Source organism: Neoarius graeffei, chromosome 13 (assembly GCF_027579695.1).
Source record: "Neoarius graeffei isolate fNeoGra1 chromosome 13, fNeoGra1.pri, whole genome shotgun sequence".
Classification (NCBI taxonomy): domain Eukaryota; kingdom Metazoa; phylum Chordata; class Actinopteri; order Siluriformes; family Ariidae; genus Neoarius; species Neoarius graeffei.
Genome location: NC_083581.1, coordinates 44,089,656 through 44,105,283, shown reverse-complemented (window position 1 = coordinate 44,105,283; position 15,628 = coordinate 44,089,656). Strand labels below are relative to the sequence as shown.

The 15,628-nt window shown below is 41.5% G+C and overlaps 1 protein-coding gene across 4 annotated transcripts in view; it reads left to right on the top strand.

Annotated features, from left to right (window-relative positions):
• podn (podocan) overlaps window positions 1–14,983 on the top strand; it is a 31,960-nt gene extending 16,977 nt beyond the window's left edge. For all 4 annotated transcript variants that reach the window (XM_060937785.1, XM_060937786.1, XM_060937787.1 and 1 more), the window contains 6 exons: window positions 8,078–8,187; window positions 8,271–8,427; window positions 9,216–9,331; window positions 10,304–10,961; window positions 11,941–12,089; window positions 14,215–14,983. In XM_060937785.1, the coding sequence (XP_060793768.1) occupies window positions 8,078–8,187; window positions 8,271–8,427; window positions 9,216–9,331; window positions 10,304–10,961; window positions 11,941–12,089; window positions 14,215–14,389 (1,365 nt within the window). In that variant the 3' untranslated portion in view covers window positions 14,390–14,983. The remainder of the gene's footprint in view (window positions 1–8,077; window positions 8,188–8,270; window positions 8,428–9,215; window positions 9,332–10,303; window positions 10,962–11,940; window positions 12,090–14,214) is intronic.
• Window positions 14,984–15,628: the final 645 nt, after the last annotated feature.

Genomic DNA, 15,628 nt, shown 5'->3' with positions numbered 1-15,628 from the left:
TTCTTTCTCAGGATGTACCAAACTGTAGATTTTGCCATTCCTAATATTGTAGCAATTTCTCGGATGTTTTTTTTCTGTTTTCGCAGCTTAAGGATGGCTTGTTTCACCTGCATGGAGAGCTCTTTTGACCGCATGTTTTCTTCACAGCAAAATCTTCCAAATGCAAGCACCACACCTCAAATCAACTCCAGGCCTTTTATCTGCTTAATTGAGAATGACATAACGAAGGAATTGCCCACACCTGCACATGAAACAGCCTTTGAGTCAATTGTCCAATTGCTTTTGGTCCCTTTAAAAACAGGGTGGCACATGTTAAGGAGCTGAAACTCCTAAACCCTTCATCCAATTTTAATGTGGATACCCTCAAATGAAAGCTGAAAGTCTGGACTTTATGTCCATGTCCATTATACAACTATAACTTGAATATGTTTCAGTAAACAGGTAAAAAAACAAAATTTGTGTCAGTGTCCAAATATATATGGACCTAACTGTATATTGCTAAAAATTTCTTAACACCTAAAGGTTAAGATGGTGTTTAAACAAAGCCAGTCTACTATGTTCACTTTATATTCTATCTCAGTAGCTCATCTGTTCACCCAACCGCAAATTCTTTTTTTGTCTGTTGACCCAAAGCAGAAAAATAGTACTGTAAACATTTCTGATGAGTCCTGACTGAAGTTGGAAGATTAAAAGAAAAATCAGTTCATGGCCTCAAAAATATGTCCTAGTTTTGGCCATTTCTCACCGTCTGTTTAAACCTCTGAACACGTTCCCACATTTGTTTGTAAATTCACAGAGGGGAAATAAAACTTGGTATGTTTGTTGGCCATGAGACAACAATTCCCTATCCATGTTACTATCACCAGCAGAAGATTCACTCCATATCTCATTCGGGGTTTTTGACTAATAGCAGGACTGCAGCAGGGTTTAGCATGCTGACCCCAGGTTCAGGTCTGATGGAGTATGTGCTAGCTAGGGATCTTAATCTGCCTGGTCTTAGTGACAGATTTGGAACAGAGCAACTGTAAAATGAAACACACTGGATTTCTGGGAGGAATTTGAAAATTAGCATTAACAGCCCAGTTTTTTCAGTAAACTTCTTTCAAACATTAAAAAATGTCCATGTCATGATGTGATGAAGCAAAGTTAAATGTTTTATTCTTCTTATATTACAACAATATGCCAACAATTACATTTTTATGTACTATAAATTACAATTTTGATCCATTTTTATAACCCTTTCCAAAAACTTTATGATGCTGTGTAAACTGTAAATAAAAACATAATGTGATGATTTGCAAATAATTGAAAACCTATATTTCATTGAAAATTGTCACAATCCAGTCTGGAACTTCCAAATCCTGACTTGTGCCTTTGCGCTCCACTCCACGTTTTCCCCATTCTCCCCATGCTGCATTAGCACACCTGCTACACATTTGCTATGAGCCACTCTGTGTAAACACACCAAGTAGAATTACACAACTCAGATAAATACTTGCTGTGAGTTTTGTTAAGTTCACATTCACGTTCTGTTCCCTGACTTGGATTACATTTTTTGGACTAAGATTTTTGCCTGTTGATTTTTGGGATTTGTGAATGGGACTTTGATTCAGGACTCTGTTTTTTCCGGCTCCGTTTTCTCCTGGGATTATTATCATGTGTTACTCTGCCCTCACTCTGTCTTCCTGGGATTTCACTGAGAGATGTTTGGACTGTGCTGCTGCGCCTGCTTCCTGCCTGTTCTCCTCACGAGCCTACTCATTAGGTATGCCTCAGTTAATTTCTAGTAGTTGCTCATTGGGTCCAATCTGTTCCTATGGCCTTCAGGTCGTGACAGAATTTATCCGTCATACCATGGACCCAGCAGACTACAGTGCTCTCAAATCTGCATTGGCTAAGCAGGGCTCGGATCCCATCAGCAAAAGATCATGGCTGTTCGCCAGAGCATGTCCTCCATCACCGATACCCTACAAAGACTCTCTTCACAGATGAAGATCCCTGGGCAACCCCATAGGAAAGAAGACACCACTGAAAAACTAGTTCCTGTTTTTAATGTGGACAGTCTGGACATTTCATTTCCTGTTGCCCAGTAAAAGGGGCCACCCACCACTGGATGCAGGGATATGGGTGAGCATCTCTACACACACTTCCCCTGCTGCTAGGTCAATGCTGACCATTTGAGATTTCATTCCAAAACAAGGTCCAGTCTGTTCAAGCCCTCATTGATTCCGGTGCAGACCAGCGTTTTATCAGGACTTCCATGGTGAAAGAATCGGGCATCCCCTTGCGTCAGCTAGATTGCCCCCTTGTGACCAGGGCTCTGAATAGGGCTGAACTCAGTTCCATTTCCCATGTCTCTGACCCAGTTAGTTTGAGGGTTAAAGGTAATCACATCAAATCAATTTCGTTCTATGCCATGAACAACTCCCTTGAGTTTATTGTCCTTGGCCTTTCATAGTTATGCCTCCACAACCCCTACATTAACTGGAGCAATGGGACTATTCTCTCTTGGAGTACTTACTGCCTGGCCTCCTGCCTATCTTCTGCTCAGACTCCTCTGGCCCCTCTTGTCACCAGTCCTGATGAGACAGTAGATCTTTCCAATGTGCCCCCGAATATCTAGACCTTTGTTTGGTGTTCAAGTAAGGCTTGTACCACCTCTCTTCCTCCACATCAGCCCTATGATTGCACCATAGAGCTGTTACCTGAAACCACACCTCCCAGGGGTTGTATCTATTCTCTTTCCCCCCTGGAGCAGGAGGCCATGGACAAATACATCTTAGAGTCTCTAGCGGCTGGCATTATTCATCCATCATCCTCTCTAGCTGGAGCAGGGTTCTTTTTTGTGGAGAAGAAAGACAAATCCCTCAGGTCCTGCATTGACTATCGGGGACTTAATGTGAAACTCACACTTCTCTGCTTTGGCAAAGAGTTGGTTCTCAAGGAGTAATTGCAGGACCTGTCTGATGTGGGACCGATGGACCTGTCAAGAACTGCTATCCCCTACCGCTCATGCCCTCTGCCTTTGATTTACTTCAGGGGGCTCAGTTTTTTACCAAGTTGGATCTCTGCAATGCCCACCACCTGGTGTGAATGATATCCTCATCTTCTGTCCCACATTGGAGGTCCATCGGTCCCACATCAGACAGGTTCTGCAATTACTTCTTGAGAACCAACTCTTTGCCAAAGCAGAGAAGTGCGAATTTCCCATGGGGTGGTCCAAATGGACCCCAACAAGGTCAAGGCAGTCCCTGAATGGCCTGTTCCCTCTTCCCATAAGGAACTGCAGCACTTTTTGGGGTTTGCTAACTTTTATTGGATGTTTATCAAGAATTATAGCACCATCGCTGCTCCCCTAAATGAACTCACATCTTCCAAGCACCCCTTCTCCTGAACTGACCATGCTGAGAGTGCCTTCTCTTCTCTTAAGAGCAGGTTCACCATGGCATCAGTTCTCATCATCCCTGACCCTGCCATTCAGTTCATCCTCGAAGTGGATGCCTCAGACACAGGCATTGGGACTGTCCTGTCCAAGAGGTCAGCCAGAGATAACAAGATGCACCCCTGTGCATTTTTCTCTCATCGCATGACTCCAGCAGAACGCAACTATGGCACTGGTGATTGAGAACTACTAACTATCAAGCTGGCCCTGGAAGAGTGGAGGCATTGGTTGGAGGGGACTGAGAGTCCATTCATCATATGTACTGATCATAAGAACCTTGAATACCTCAGGTCTGCTAAACGCCTCAACACGCTTCAAGCTAGGTGGTCATCTGCTTCAACTTTGTGCTCTCCTTTAGATCAGGCTCTAAGAACATCAAGCCAGATGCTCTTTCCAGGTAGTTTTCTCTGGACTCTCAGCAAGGCACCGCTGAACCCATCCTCCCTGCCCAGTGCCTCGTTGCCGCTGCCCAGCTCAACATAGAAACTGTTGTCCAAAATGCCCTGCCCAGTGATCCAGGACCAGGTAATGGTCCACCCAACTGTCTGTATGCGCCTCCTTGTATGCGCTCCAGGTGCTTCAGTGGGGGCACAGCTCCCTCCTAGCCTGTCATCCTGGGGCAGCCCAGATCCTTGCCATCCTCAGGCAATGCTTCTGGTGGCTGACCATGTGTTGAGATGTTAGGACCTCTGTGGTAGCCTGTGATGTCTGCTCCAGAAACAAGACTGGCAACCAACCTGCTGCTGGACTAATGAGACCCTTACCTGTACTTTACCATCCTTGGTCCCATATTGTGGTGGATTTCATCACTGGCCTCCCCAGCTCCAGGGGTAATACTTGCATCATGATGATCATTGATTGCTTCTCTAAGGCTGCTCACTTTGTTCCCCTCCCAAAGCTGCCTTCAGCTAAAGAGATGGCAGAACTGTTTATCAACCACGTGTTCCAGATTCACGGTCTGCCTACGGACATTGTGTTTGACAGAGGTCCACAGTTCTCCGCTCACTTCTGGAAGGAGTTCTGCAAGCTCATTGGGGCCACTCCATGCCTCTCCTCAGGTTACAACCCCCAGACTAATGGGCAGATGGAGCATACCAGTCAGAAGCTAGAGGTCGCTCTCTGATGCCTAACATCCAGTGCTTCTTCCTCCTGGAGCCAGGTGCTTCCTTGGATTGAATACGCCCACAACAGCCTTCTCTCATCATTCCACTGGACTGACTCCCTTCCAGTGTTGCTTCAGATACCAGCCCCCTCTTTTCCCCAAACAGAAGGAGGCATCTGTTCCTTCTGCTCAAACCTTTATCCGACACTGTCACAGAATTTGGGCATGTGCCAGACGTCACCTGTTATGCACCAATCATGTATACAAGAGGATGGCAGATCAGCATCACAGGCCAGCTCCTGTCTACCGCCTGGGACAAAGGGTTATGTTGTCTACAGCCAATCTCTCTCTCAGGGTCCCCTCATGTAAGCTGGGTCCCACGTTTGTTGGCCCCTTTCCTATTTCTAAGGTCATTAACCCCACGACTATGAGATTGGTATTGCCCAAGTCTACCGTATGCAGTACCTCCACCCATCCTTTCATGTCTCCCAACTGAGACCCCTGGTTTCCAGTCCCTTCTCCCCTCGTCCAAGGCTCCTCCCCCTCCCAGGATCATTGATGGAGTTAGGAAACACAGTTAGGAAACTACTAAAGGTCTGTTGACAAGGTTGGGTATTACAATATGTGGTCGACTGGGAGGGCTATGGCCCAGAGGAGAGGTGTTGGGTGCCAGCACGTTTCATCCTCGACCCTGCGCTCATCAGGGATTTTCATCACAAGAACTCAGGAGCTCTGTCTGGGATGCCCAGAGGCATCCGTAGGGGGGGTTACTGTCATGGTCCAGCCCGGAATTTCCAAATCCTGACCTGTGCCTTTGTGCTCCACTCCGCGTTTTCCCTGTTCTCCCCATGCTGTGTTAACACACCTGCTACACATTTGCTATTAGCCATTCCATATAAATACACCAAGGAGAATTACACAGTGCAGATAAATACTCACTGTAAGTTTTGTTAAGTTCATGTTCTGTTTCCCAACTTGGATTACATTTTTTGGACTAAGATTTTGCCTGCCGATTTTTGGGATTTGTGAATGGGACTTTGACTCAGGACTCTGTTTTTTTCCGGTTGTGTTTTCTCTTGCGATTATCATCTGTTACTCTGCCCTCACTCCGTCTTCCTGGAATTTCACTGAGAGATGTTTGAACTGTGCTGCTGCGCCTGCTTCCTGCCTGTTCTCCTCACAAGCCTACTCATCAGGTATGCCTCAGTTAATTTCTAGTAGGTGCTCATTGGGTCCAATCTGTTCCTGTGGCCTCTGGGTAATGACAAAAATACTACAAAGACAACATATCAAAATTTGAAACTAAGAAATTGTATTGTGTTTTTTTAAAAAATATATGCTCATTTTGAATTTTATGCCAATACCGGCTAGTGGCCTAGTGGTAGTGTGTCCGCCTCTCGATTGGGAGATTGTGAGTTCTATTCACGGTCGGGTCATACCAAAGACCATCATAAAAATGGTACCTACTACAATCTGGCAAGGCACGCTGCAATACAGATGCGAGTAGGGGAGTTAAACTCTCGTGGTTACCAGAGGACTGGCCCCCCACTGTAACCCTAGCTATGTAATAGGCGAGAGGCCGAGGGCTGCAGAAACGGAGATCGGCGCCGCCCGATGCGCCATATGGCACGGGAAGGACTTTAGACTTCAGTTTATGTTCAATTTGATGCCATATGTTTCAAAAATGTTGGGACAAGGGTATGTTTACCACTGTGTTGCATCACCTCTTCTTTTAACTCATTCTGTAAATGTTTGGGAACTGAGGAGATCAATTGCCATACAGTTGAAAGTGAAATGTTGTCCTATTTTTGCCTGATACAGGATTTTAGCTGTTCAACAGTTCAGGGTCTCCTTTGTCATATTTTTGATTTCATAATGCACCACATGTTTTCAGTGGAAAACAGGTCTGCACTGCAGGCAGGCTAGTTTAGCACCCGGACTCTTAACATGGAGCTATGCAGTTGTAATACGTGAAAATGTGGTTTGGCATTATTTTGCTGAAATGAGCAAGGCTTTCCCTGAAAAAGATGCCCTCTGGATGACAGCATGTTGGTCCAAAACTTGTATATATCATTCAGAATTATTGGTGCCTTCCTAGATGTGCAAGCTACCCATGCCATGCACACAAATGCACCCCAAACCATCACAGATGCTGGTTTTTTTTTTTTTTTTTTAATGTGCACTGATAACAAGCTGGGTGGTCCCTCTCCTCTTCAGCTGGGAGGACACAGTGTCCATGATTTCAAAAAAGAATTTCAGATTTTGAATCGTCAGACCACAGGATAGTTTTCCACTTCATCTCAGTCCATTGTAAAAGAGCTCGGGCCCAGAGAAGGTGGCGATGTTTCTGGGTATTGTTTATATATGGTTTTAACTTGCATTTGTGGATGCAGCGGAAAACTGCGTTCACAGATTATGGTTTTCTGAAGTGTTCTTGAGCTCTTGTAGCAATTTCCATTCCAGAATCATGTTTTTAATGCAGTGCCATCTGAGGGCCCAAAGATCACTGGCATCCATTGTTGTTTTTTGGCCTTGTCCCTTGCGTACAGAGATTTTCCCAGAATCTTTTAATGACATTATGTACCATAGATGATAATGTCCCCAAATTCTTTGCAATTTTATATTGAGAAACGTTATTCTTAAATTCTCACAGCATTTACCCATGCAATCTTTTCCAGAGTGGTGAACCCCTCCCCATCTTTACTTCTGAGAGACTCCGCCTCTTTGAGATGCTATTTTTATACCCAATCATATTACTGACCTGTTGCCAATTAACCTAATTAGTTGTTTTTAGCATTATATAACTTTTCCAGTCTTTTGTTGCCCCTTCCCCCCTTTTTTTTTAATGTGTTGCTGGCGTTAAATTCAGTATTGGCATATATTTTTAAAAAATTCTCAGATTCAATATTTGATATGTTGCCTTTGTACTAGTTTCAAAATATTTGAAATATAAGGTTTCCATGATTTGCAACACATCACATTCTGTATTTATTTACTTTTTACACAGCTTCCCAACTTTTTTGGAAGTGGGATTATAATTCTTTCTCTTGAACATAAAAAGCTTGTCATGTTTGAAATTCTGCTAAAAGTCCTGAAGAATGTACTGCTTTATCTCTGACTGTTAGAAAGCTCTGACACTAGAGACTCCTTTGTTAACTGTTAAATAAAATGACTCTTCATCATACCAACAATTTCACACACTTTTTAGTCTGATTTTTAGGCTTATATTATGACACACATCCCCCAATGTTTTTAAAATTGGTTAACCACTGAAGAAGAATCGTGGAATTCTGTTTTGGAATGTTAAAAATTGACCAAGTATATCAGGATACCATAATATGCGATAAAACTGTTATTATTTATTACTTTTAATAAATCATTTGGTTGTTAGCTGTTAGCTAGCTGCAATTCTATCCCCAATTGTCTATTTTGCCAAGATTATTTTCTCTTAGTCTTACTGTCTTGCAACTAAGGCATATTTTTCTTCTTCATAGGAAGATGATAGAGATTTTTAATGTAAGTCTGTTTCATAGCTCACGGCAGCTCCTAGATATCTTCCACCAACCCTGATTAGTGCTGACTTTGCTGCAAACCAGCTCACCACGATCTACCCCTACACGTTTGGCCAGAAACCAGGACTGAAGTATGTTAAACCCTTTGTAATTCCTATATAAACTGAATGGAGTAAAATTACCTGACTGCATTTGTTGCATTGTCTTATTTCAGGTCAGTGTACCTTCACAACAACAAGCTGTCTGACGCAGGTTTACCCGAGCGAATGTTCAATGGTTCAGACAACTTGGAGGTGTTAATACTCTCCAGCAATTTCCTGCGCTATGTCCCTAAAGGCCTGCCAACTGCACTCTTCCGTCTTCATTTGAAGGTAGTGCCAATGAACCAGTCACAGAGCTTAGCAGATTGAGTGCTAACAACTAAAGGTAGTCTACCACCACAATTTGCACTAGCTAGCTTTCCCCTACACATGACAGCTGCCAACTGGGCTGAGTGAAGACTAGCATGTGCTTCCTCTGAGACACCTTTAGCCAGCCACTTGAAAGTATCATTTTAAACTGCTGCTCATGCTACGTCATAGGGTAGCGTTAACACACCTGGAGGAAAGTACCTCTGCCACAGACATAAGCTCACAGTTTGGCTAGCATCACGAATTGGTGAGAGAGTAAACCCCTCCCTCCCACAGAGCACAACCAATTTTGCTGTCTTTGAGTCCCAGCCACGAATGGCTGTGGCATCGTCAGGATTAAAACTCATAAACACTTCTGTTACATCCTTATTAGCAGCAGCATCACTCAAATTGCTCAACATGGGTCTCTAATGGGCGTTCCTATCTTTAGTTTGTGTTCAGTTTCAATGCTTTCATTATTAGAGCCTGTATAGTGTGATGTAGCCACAAAAGTAACATTGCTAGCTACAAGACATATGAAAAAGACCCTTTTTTTAACAAATCAAATTTGAGAATTTTCAACAGCACTCTCATGTAATGTTATTTGGCAGCAAGATGGTGATCCAAAATATTGTAATGAGACAAACTGAGATTTGGGTCGTGGGGCACTTGTTAATAATCCTGATGTAGGATTTTATCATGGCTAGTACAGACAATTATGGCTTATCTTTTGCCTCTAAAAGTGTTTTCTGATGACCATGTTCATTCAGAATAACAAACTGGAGAAGATTCCTTCAGGTGCATTTGACAGCCTGCCTCATCTGAGGGAACTGTACCTACAGAACAACCTCCTGAGCAACAGCGGAATGGATAACACCACTTTCAGGTCTTACTCAGTATGAAATGAAAGCTCATAACCTCTCCTTCCTCATAACACTTCCACTGCTAGTGAACCCTCTTCAACTTCCTATAATTCTACTCAGCTTTGTTTGTTGAATGTTCTGCTATCTTCTTCTGGTTTCTCTGTTTTTCCTTCCCTCTTTTGTTTTCTTATGTCATTGTTATAATCCTAATACTACATAGACAAAAACTCATAGAGAAGCATTAAACATCACACAAACTCAAAACAGCATCATCCTTTTGGCGACAAAGCAACATGGTTTTCTTTGCAAAATTCCAAATGAATTATATGCTAGTAAAGCATAAAAAAGGATCTAAAAATGCAGTTAGAATTTTCCATTACGTCTTTCTTAGAGGAACAACATCATGCATTTCGAAAGAAATTAATTACTGACTGACATATAAACATGGAGAAATTACTGATACCCCCCCCCCCAAGTTATTTAAAACCTCTAAACATATTCTTACTCTCACAATTTGGTTATAGTTCACTTTTCAAAGTCTGTGCACAAACGTTCTCTCTCTCTCACACACACACTCATTTTTGCTTTCTCAGTTAGAATTTAGTTAAGATCACAATTATTGCCTTTTTTTGTCTGAAGTAAGTACTCTAGCTAACGGACAACATTATCAGAGCATTTGATAATGTATTCCAGGGGTTCGAAGTGCAGTTTGCTTCACAACGTTCTCAGACAGAAACACGATAAAATCTTTGTTCATTTTGAAGTGTTACTATTATTAGAAATAAATTGTTAGAAATTAACAATAAATGTTATGTCAAAATATAATTAGAACATCCAGAAACATGATGTTGATCTGACAGATTGAAAATCTGGGAACAAAGTGAATGAACTGTAACGTTCAGAAAACACATATGTAAGATTGTTTGTTCTTGTAGTATCATTTGTGATATCAGCAGAACACTGAATGTACATTTTCAAATGATTCTTTTTCTCAGTCAACTGTCCAGACTGGAGTACCTGGACCTGTCCAACAACAATCTGAGTTCAGTACCCTTAGGTCTTCCTCGGACCCTGATGCTGCTCCACCTGGAGAAAAACTACATCACATCTGTCAAGGTAGATTCCCTCAGTGCTGTGAAGAATCTTCAGTACCTGCTGCTTCACCATAACCGACTTCGGGCTCGCCACATCCACCGCGATGCTTTCCGCGGTCTTAAGCGCCTCCATACACTCCACCTTCACCACAACTTGCTGGAGCGAATTCCTCTGGGCCTGCCACGCCGTGCCCACACTCTTGTGTTGCTACGAAACTTCATCAATGAGATCGGACGTGATGACCTCAGCACTCTTTACACACTCAACGAGCTCAACCTGAGCTATAACCGTTTGACAAGTGAACGCCTCCATCGACATGCTTTCAGGAAACTGCGGGTGCTGGAAGTCCTGGATCTGTCAGGGAACAAGTTGAGCACATTGCCACTTGGGCTTCCAAAGAGCCTCCACGTCCTCCGGGTAAAGGATAATCAGATTGCTGAGTTGCCAGAGAGGGCACTGATGGGCATGAACAAGCTGAAGGAGCTCCATCTTTCTAATAACCAGATCAAACTAAGCTCTATCTACCAGGGGGCATGGCAAGAGCTTGGCTCTCTCATGGTGAGAATAATTTTTCAAGCTCATTCCAAAATGGCCAGTGATAGTGAAAGGCTTTTGTCTGACAAAAGTGTCCAAAATCTGACCTAAAATGTTCATTATCTTACTTTCACATGGAAGTGATTTTTTTCACCCAAAAATGTTGCTAGTGAACAGTCTTTACTTGGGTTTGCGTCTGGTTGTATGGTTTAATGGTGAAACCTAACTAGTTTGCAAGCGTGATTTTTCTTTCTGCAACTATATGCAGTTGTTCCCTCATAAATCTCTCTTTTTCTCTCTTAAATTTAATAAGAAAAAAGCTAATATAACAGCTTGTTATATTACCGAAAAACCTCAAAGCATAAACTCCTCTGTTCTGAAAACTTAAAGTTATAGGTTTACGTCTGTCTGTTACAAAAAACTGACAGTGGAGACACCTTATGTCAATATTAAATAAACATCTCCTGACAGAAAACTTCACCATATCAACTATTTTTAACCTGTTTATGCTGAGTGTCTGCTGTACAAGTCCCTGTGAATGAGCTGTTACTATAGAAATAACTAGACAGGGACACTCTAACGAGTGCAAACCCCGCCTTTTCCCTATTAAAATACATTGGGCAAAAATTTCGAAGTTCTGCCATGACCTTGACCTTTGACCTCCAAAATTTAATGGTTTCCTTCCTGGGTGATTGGCAACACATGTACAAAATTTGGTCCAAATCGATCCATTGGTTCTTGAGATATCTTGCAGACAGACAGACAGATACACACACACACACACACACACACACACACACACACACACACACACACACACACACACAGACTGACGCAGGTGAAAATAATAACCCCTCCGACTACTGTCGGCGGGGTTAATGACAAATTAGAACATATGCAATGAAATATAAACCTGTGATTTTGTAGTTGCACTATTGTCAGAGTTGCTGTTATGAAATGTTAAACTGATTTGTTACAGTTTGTGTGTGTGTGTGTGTGTCAGACCCTCGATTTGTCAGAAAACCTGCTGTCTCATGTCCCTGCTGATCTTCCTGAGTCTCTGGAGTTCCTACATCTGCAGAACAACAGGATCAGCAGCATCTCTGCCACAGACTTCATCAGTACCCCCAACATCAAGAGCATCTTCCTGAGGTCTGACACACACACACACACACACACACACACACACACACACACACACACACACACACACACACACACACACACACACAGAGTAGCCGAATAATGCTATGCCAAAACATAGGAAACTTAACACTGTGCTATCATTGTGAAGACCTCAGACACTGCTGTTATTGTGAGGACCTCAGACACTGTGATATAATTGTGAGGACTTCAGACACAGCTATCATTGTAAGGACCTCTGTAATACCATTGCGAGGACCTTGGACACTGTGCTATCATTGTGAGGACCTCGGACACTGTGATATCATTGTGAGGACCATGATCATTGTGAGGACCTCGGACACTGACATCATTGTGAGGACCTCAGACACTCTTCTATCAGTGTCAGGACGTTGGACACTGTGCTACCTTTGTGAGGACCTCTGACACTGTAATATTATTGGGAGGACCTCAGACAGTGTACTATTGTTGTGAGGCCCTCAGACACTGTGCTCTCATTGTGAGGACCTCAGACAGTACGCTATCATTGTGAAGACCTCAGACACTGTGATATCATTACCATATGAGGACCTCAGACACTGTGATATCACTGGAAGGACCTCAGGCAGTGTCCCACGCTGTGTGCTTTAATTTAACACTGGGCACACTGGCTTGCTTCGCACACAGATTGGAAACATTGAGTTTGTTAGGAAAACACACATGCACACCACGCACACATGCACGCACACACAAGCATAGAGAGAAAGAGTCCATGACCTCCCCAGCGCATTAGTGTAATCATTCCACTTTTTTCTTCTCTGAAAAAAGCACTTCAGAAAAGAACGAGAGAGAGAGAGAGTTTACTCTCATAAGTAAGCCACTCAGTAACTCATAGATAAATAATATTAACTCTGTGTGTGTGTGTGTGTGTTGAAAAGTTCCAAATGTTCAGAAAAAGCCACTTATATACACACAGCTATTTATCAATAGGGCCACATGAAGGAAGCTTGAGCAGAAATTTTGGCATCTTTGTGTTAAATTTACTTAATTAAAAATACACAGGAAAAATGTAGTCTTCAAAGAGTCAGAAAAAGGGTAAATGATATACTGTGCAATACATTGCTAAGTGAAGCGCTGAATATTTCAATATTATTAAAAAAAACCCAATTATGAAGTAATATTCATCTTGCAATTACTGATATGAACATTGATTAATATAGTATTATTTGTTATGTATTAATTGTTTATTCATTAGTTTCACACATTATGATAATGTTTAAAAAATGTCACATTGCGAACATAATTTCCTCCTAGCTTCATCAGCTATTTCTGCAATATTTTTATTTTAAAATAGAAATAGAACTTTCAATTTAATTGGCACAGTGATTTTAGAAGTTTTGTTTTTATTTTATTTTAGAAGGATACAATCTTTAAAACTTGTCCAAAAAGGGCAGATAAAGGGCTCCTTTTGTAACTTAAAGGTATCAAAAGAATACTTACTCAAAAGAATAGTCAGTATTATACACACACACACACACACACACACACACACACACACACACACACACACACACACACACACACACATTCACTTGTGCAATAAATGTGTGTGGCTGCTAAGTGAAACAGAGAAAACACAGGACTCTGGTGTATAGTGTGTGTGTGTGTGTGTGTGTGTGTGTGTGTGTGTGTGTGTGTGTGTGTGTGTGTGAGGGAAACAGCTGTTTAGTTTTCATGAGATATTAAAAGCGAGGGACTGTGTGTAAGGATAAAACAAAAAGCTTCCCTTTCATTCAACTCTCTCTCTCTCTCTCTCTCTCTCTCTCTCTCTCTCTCTCTCTCTCTCTCTCATGCTTTCTCTCTGCCTCTGTCCCTCTCTCTTACTCTCTTGGTGTTTGTCTTACTCCTTTTATCCTCCTTCTCTGTTTCTATCTTCCTGTCCTCGTCTTTTAATTTCTTTCGTATTTCTGTCTCCCTCCCACTGTCTCTTTCTTAATCTCTACCTTATTTCATCTTTCTCTCATCTCTCCATCTCCCCATTTATTCTCTCTTTTCTGAATCTCTCTCTGTCTGTCTCTTCATCTGTCATCATCTCTCTCTCTCTCTCTCTCTCTCTCTCTCTCTCTCTCTCTCTCTCTCTCTCTGTCTCTCTCAGGTTTAACCGTCTCTCCAGTCTCTCTGTAGCCGAGGATTCTTTCTCTCACTTGTCCAAACTACAGGTGTTGGACACCGGACACGGAAATGTCACGCCACGCCGTAACCACGAGGATGGGACAGAGGAAGACTACACAGAAAATGAGGAAGAGGAGGTGCAGCCAAAAAAACTATAAACTGAAGTGAACACTATACAGAGAATAATCTAATGAGAATTAATCAATATAGAGTGTAGATATTGGAGGTCATGTAACTGAGTATCATTAATGAAATTATTAATAACACTGAGTATTAATGATATGAGTGTAGATGATGGAAGTCATGTGACTGAGTATTATCAATGATATAAGACTGTAGATGATGGCGTTCATGTGTCTCTGAGTATTGTTAACGATATAAGAGTGCAGATGAAGGAAATCATATGATTGAGCATTATCAGTGACATATGATTGTAGATGATGGAGGTCAGTGGCTATTATTGATGACAAAAGAGTGTAGATGATGGAGGCCCGTGATCCAGAGTATTATTAATAATATAAGAGTGTTGATGATGGAGGCCCATGATCCAGAGTATTATTAATAATATAAGAGTGTTGATGATGGAGGTCATGTGACTGAGTATTAGTAATGATATAAGAGAGGAGAAGATGTGACTCTGAGCAGCTCGACTTTTATAAACAATGTTATTTTTTAATCTTTAGGCTAAATATGCAGATCATTTACAGTGTGTGTAGAAAGTCAATTAAACTTGGCCTCATTTATCTCAGAAACCACTTTAACTTCCTCTCTAAAATTTAATTCACCTCAAAGCACTGTGGGAAAATAATACAAATGCTTGAAAGGAATTAGCCATGAAGGATTATTGTTATTTTATCTCTAACTTTTTTCTTCAGGAGCAGATAGATTTCTGTTGTATCTTCCCCTTTTTTCTAATTGAAAACAAAAGTATGGAAAGAGCAGGCGAAGACTTGTGTGGTGTGGAGAACAAACCCTTCACACTGAGCTATCTTTACCTTTTTGTCGACATACAAAAAAAAGATTTTTAATACTTAACAATACTTATTATAGACAGCTAATATTCTGCTATTTTGCTGTCTGAAAGAAAAAATATTATTTAATGTTTCTGACTAAATTGCACAAATTTTCATCTTGTATTTACTTTTATATTAATTCCACATCCACTAAAAGGTCAGTGACTCTGAGCTAATTGAGCTACCGGTAATTGTCCTAACATCATATTTTTCTTATTTTGAACACTGATAGTGAACAGCTTTTTTTTTTTAAATTTAAACCTGTAGTGTACCATGTCTTTTTAACTCCTGGAATCCTTAGTTATTTTTGTCTTTTTATTTTACACAGATAATCAAATTTTACTTCACCTGCATTTTGTGCAGAAAAAAATCTAAAATAAATGT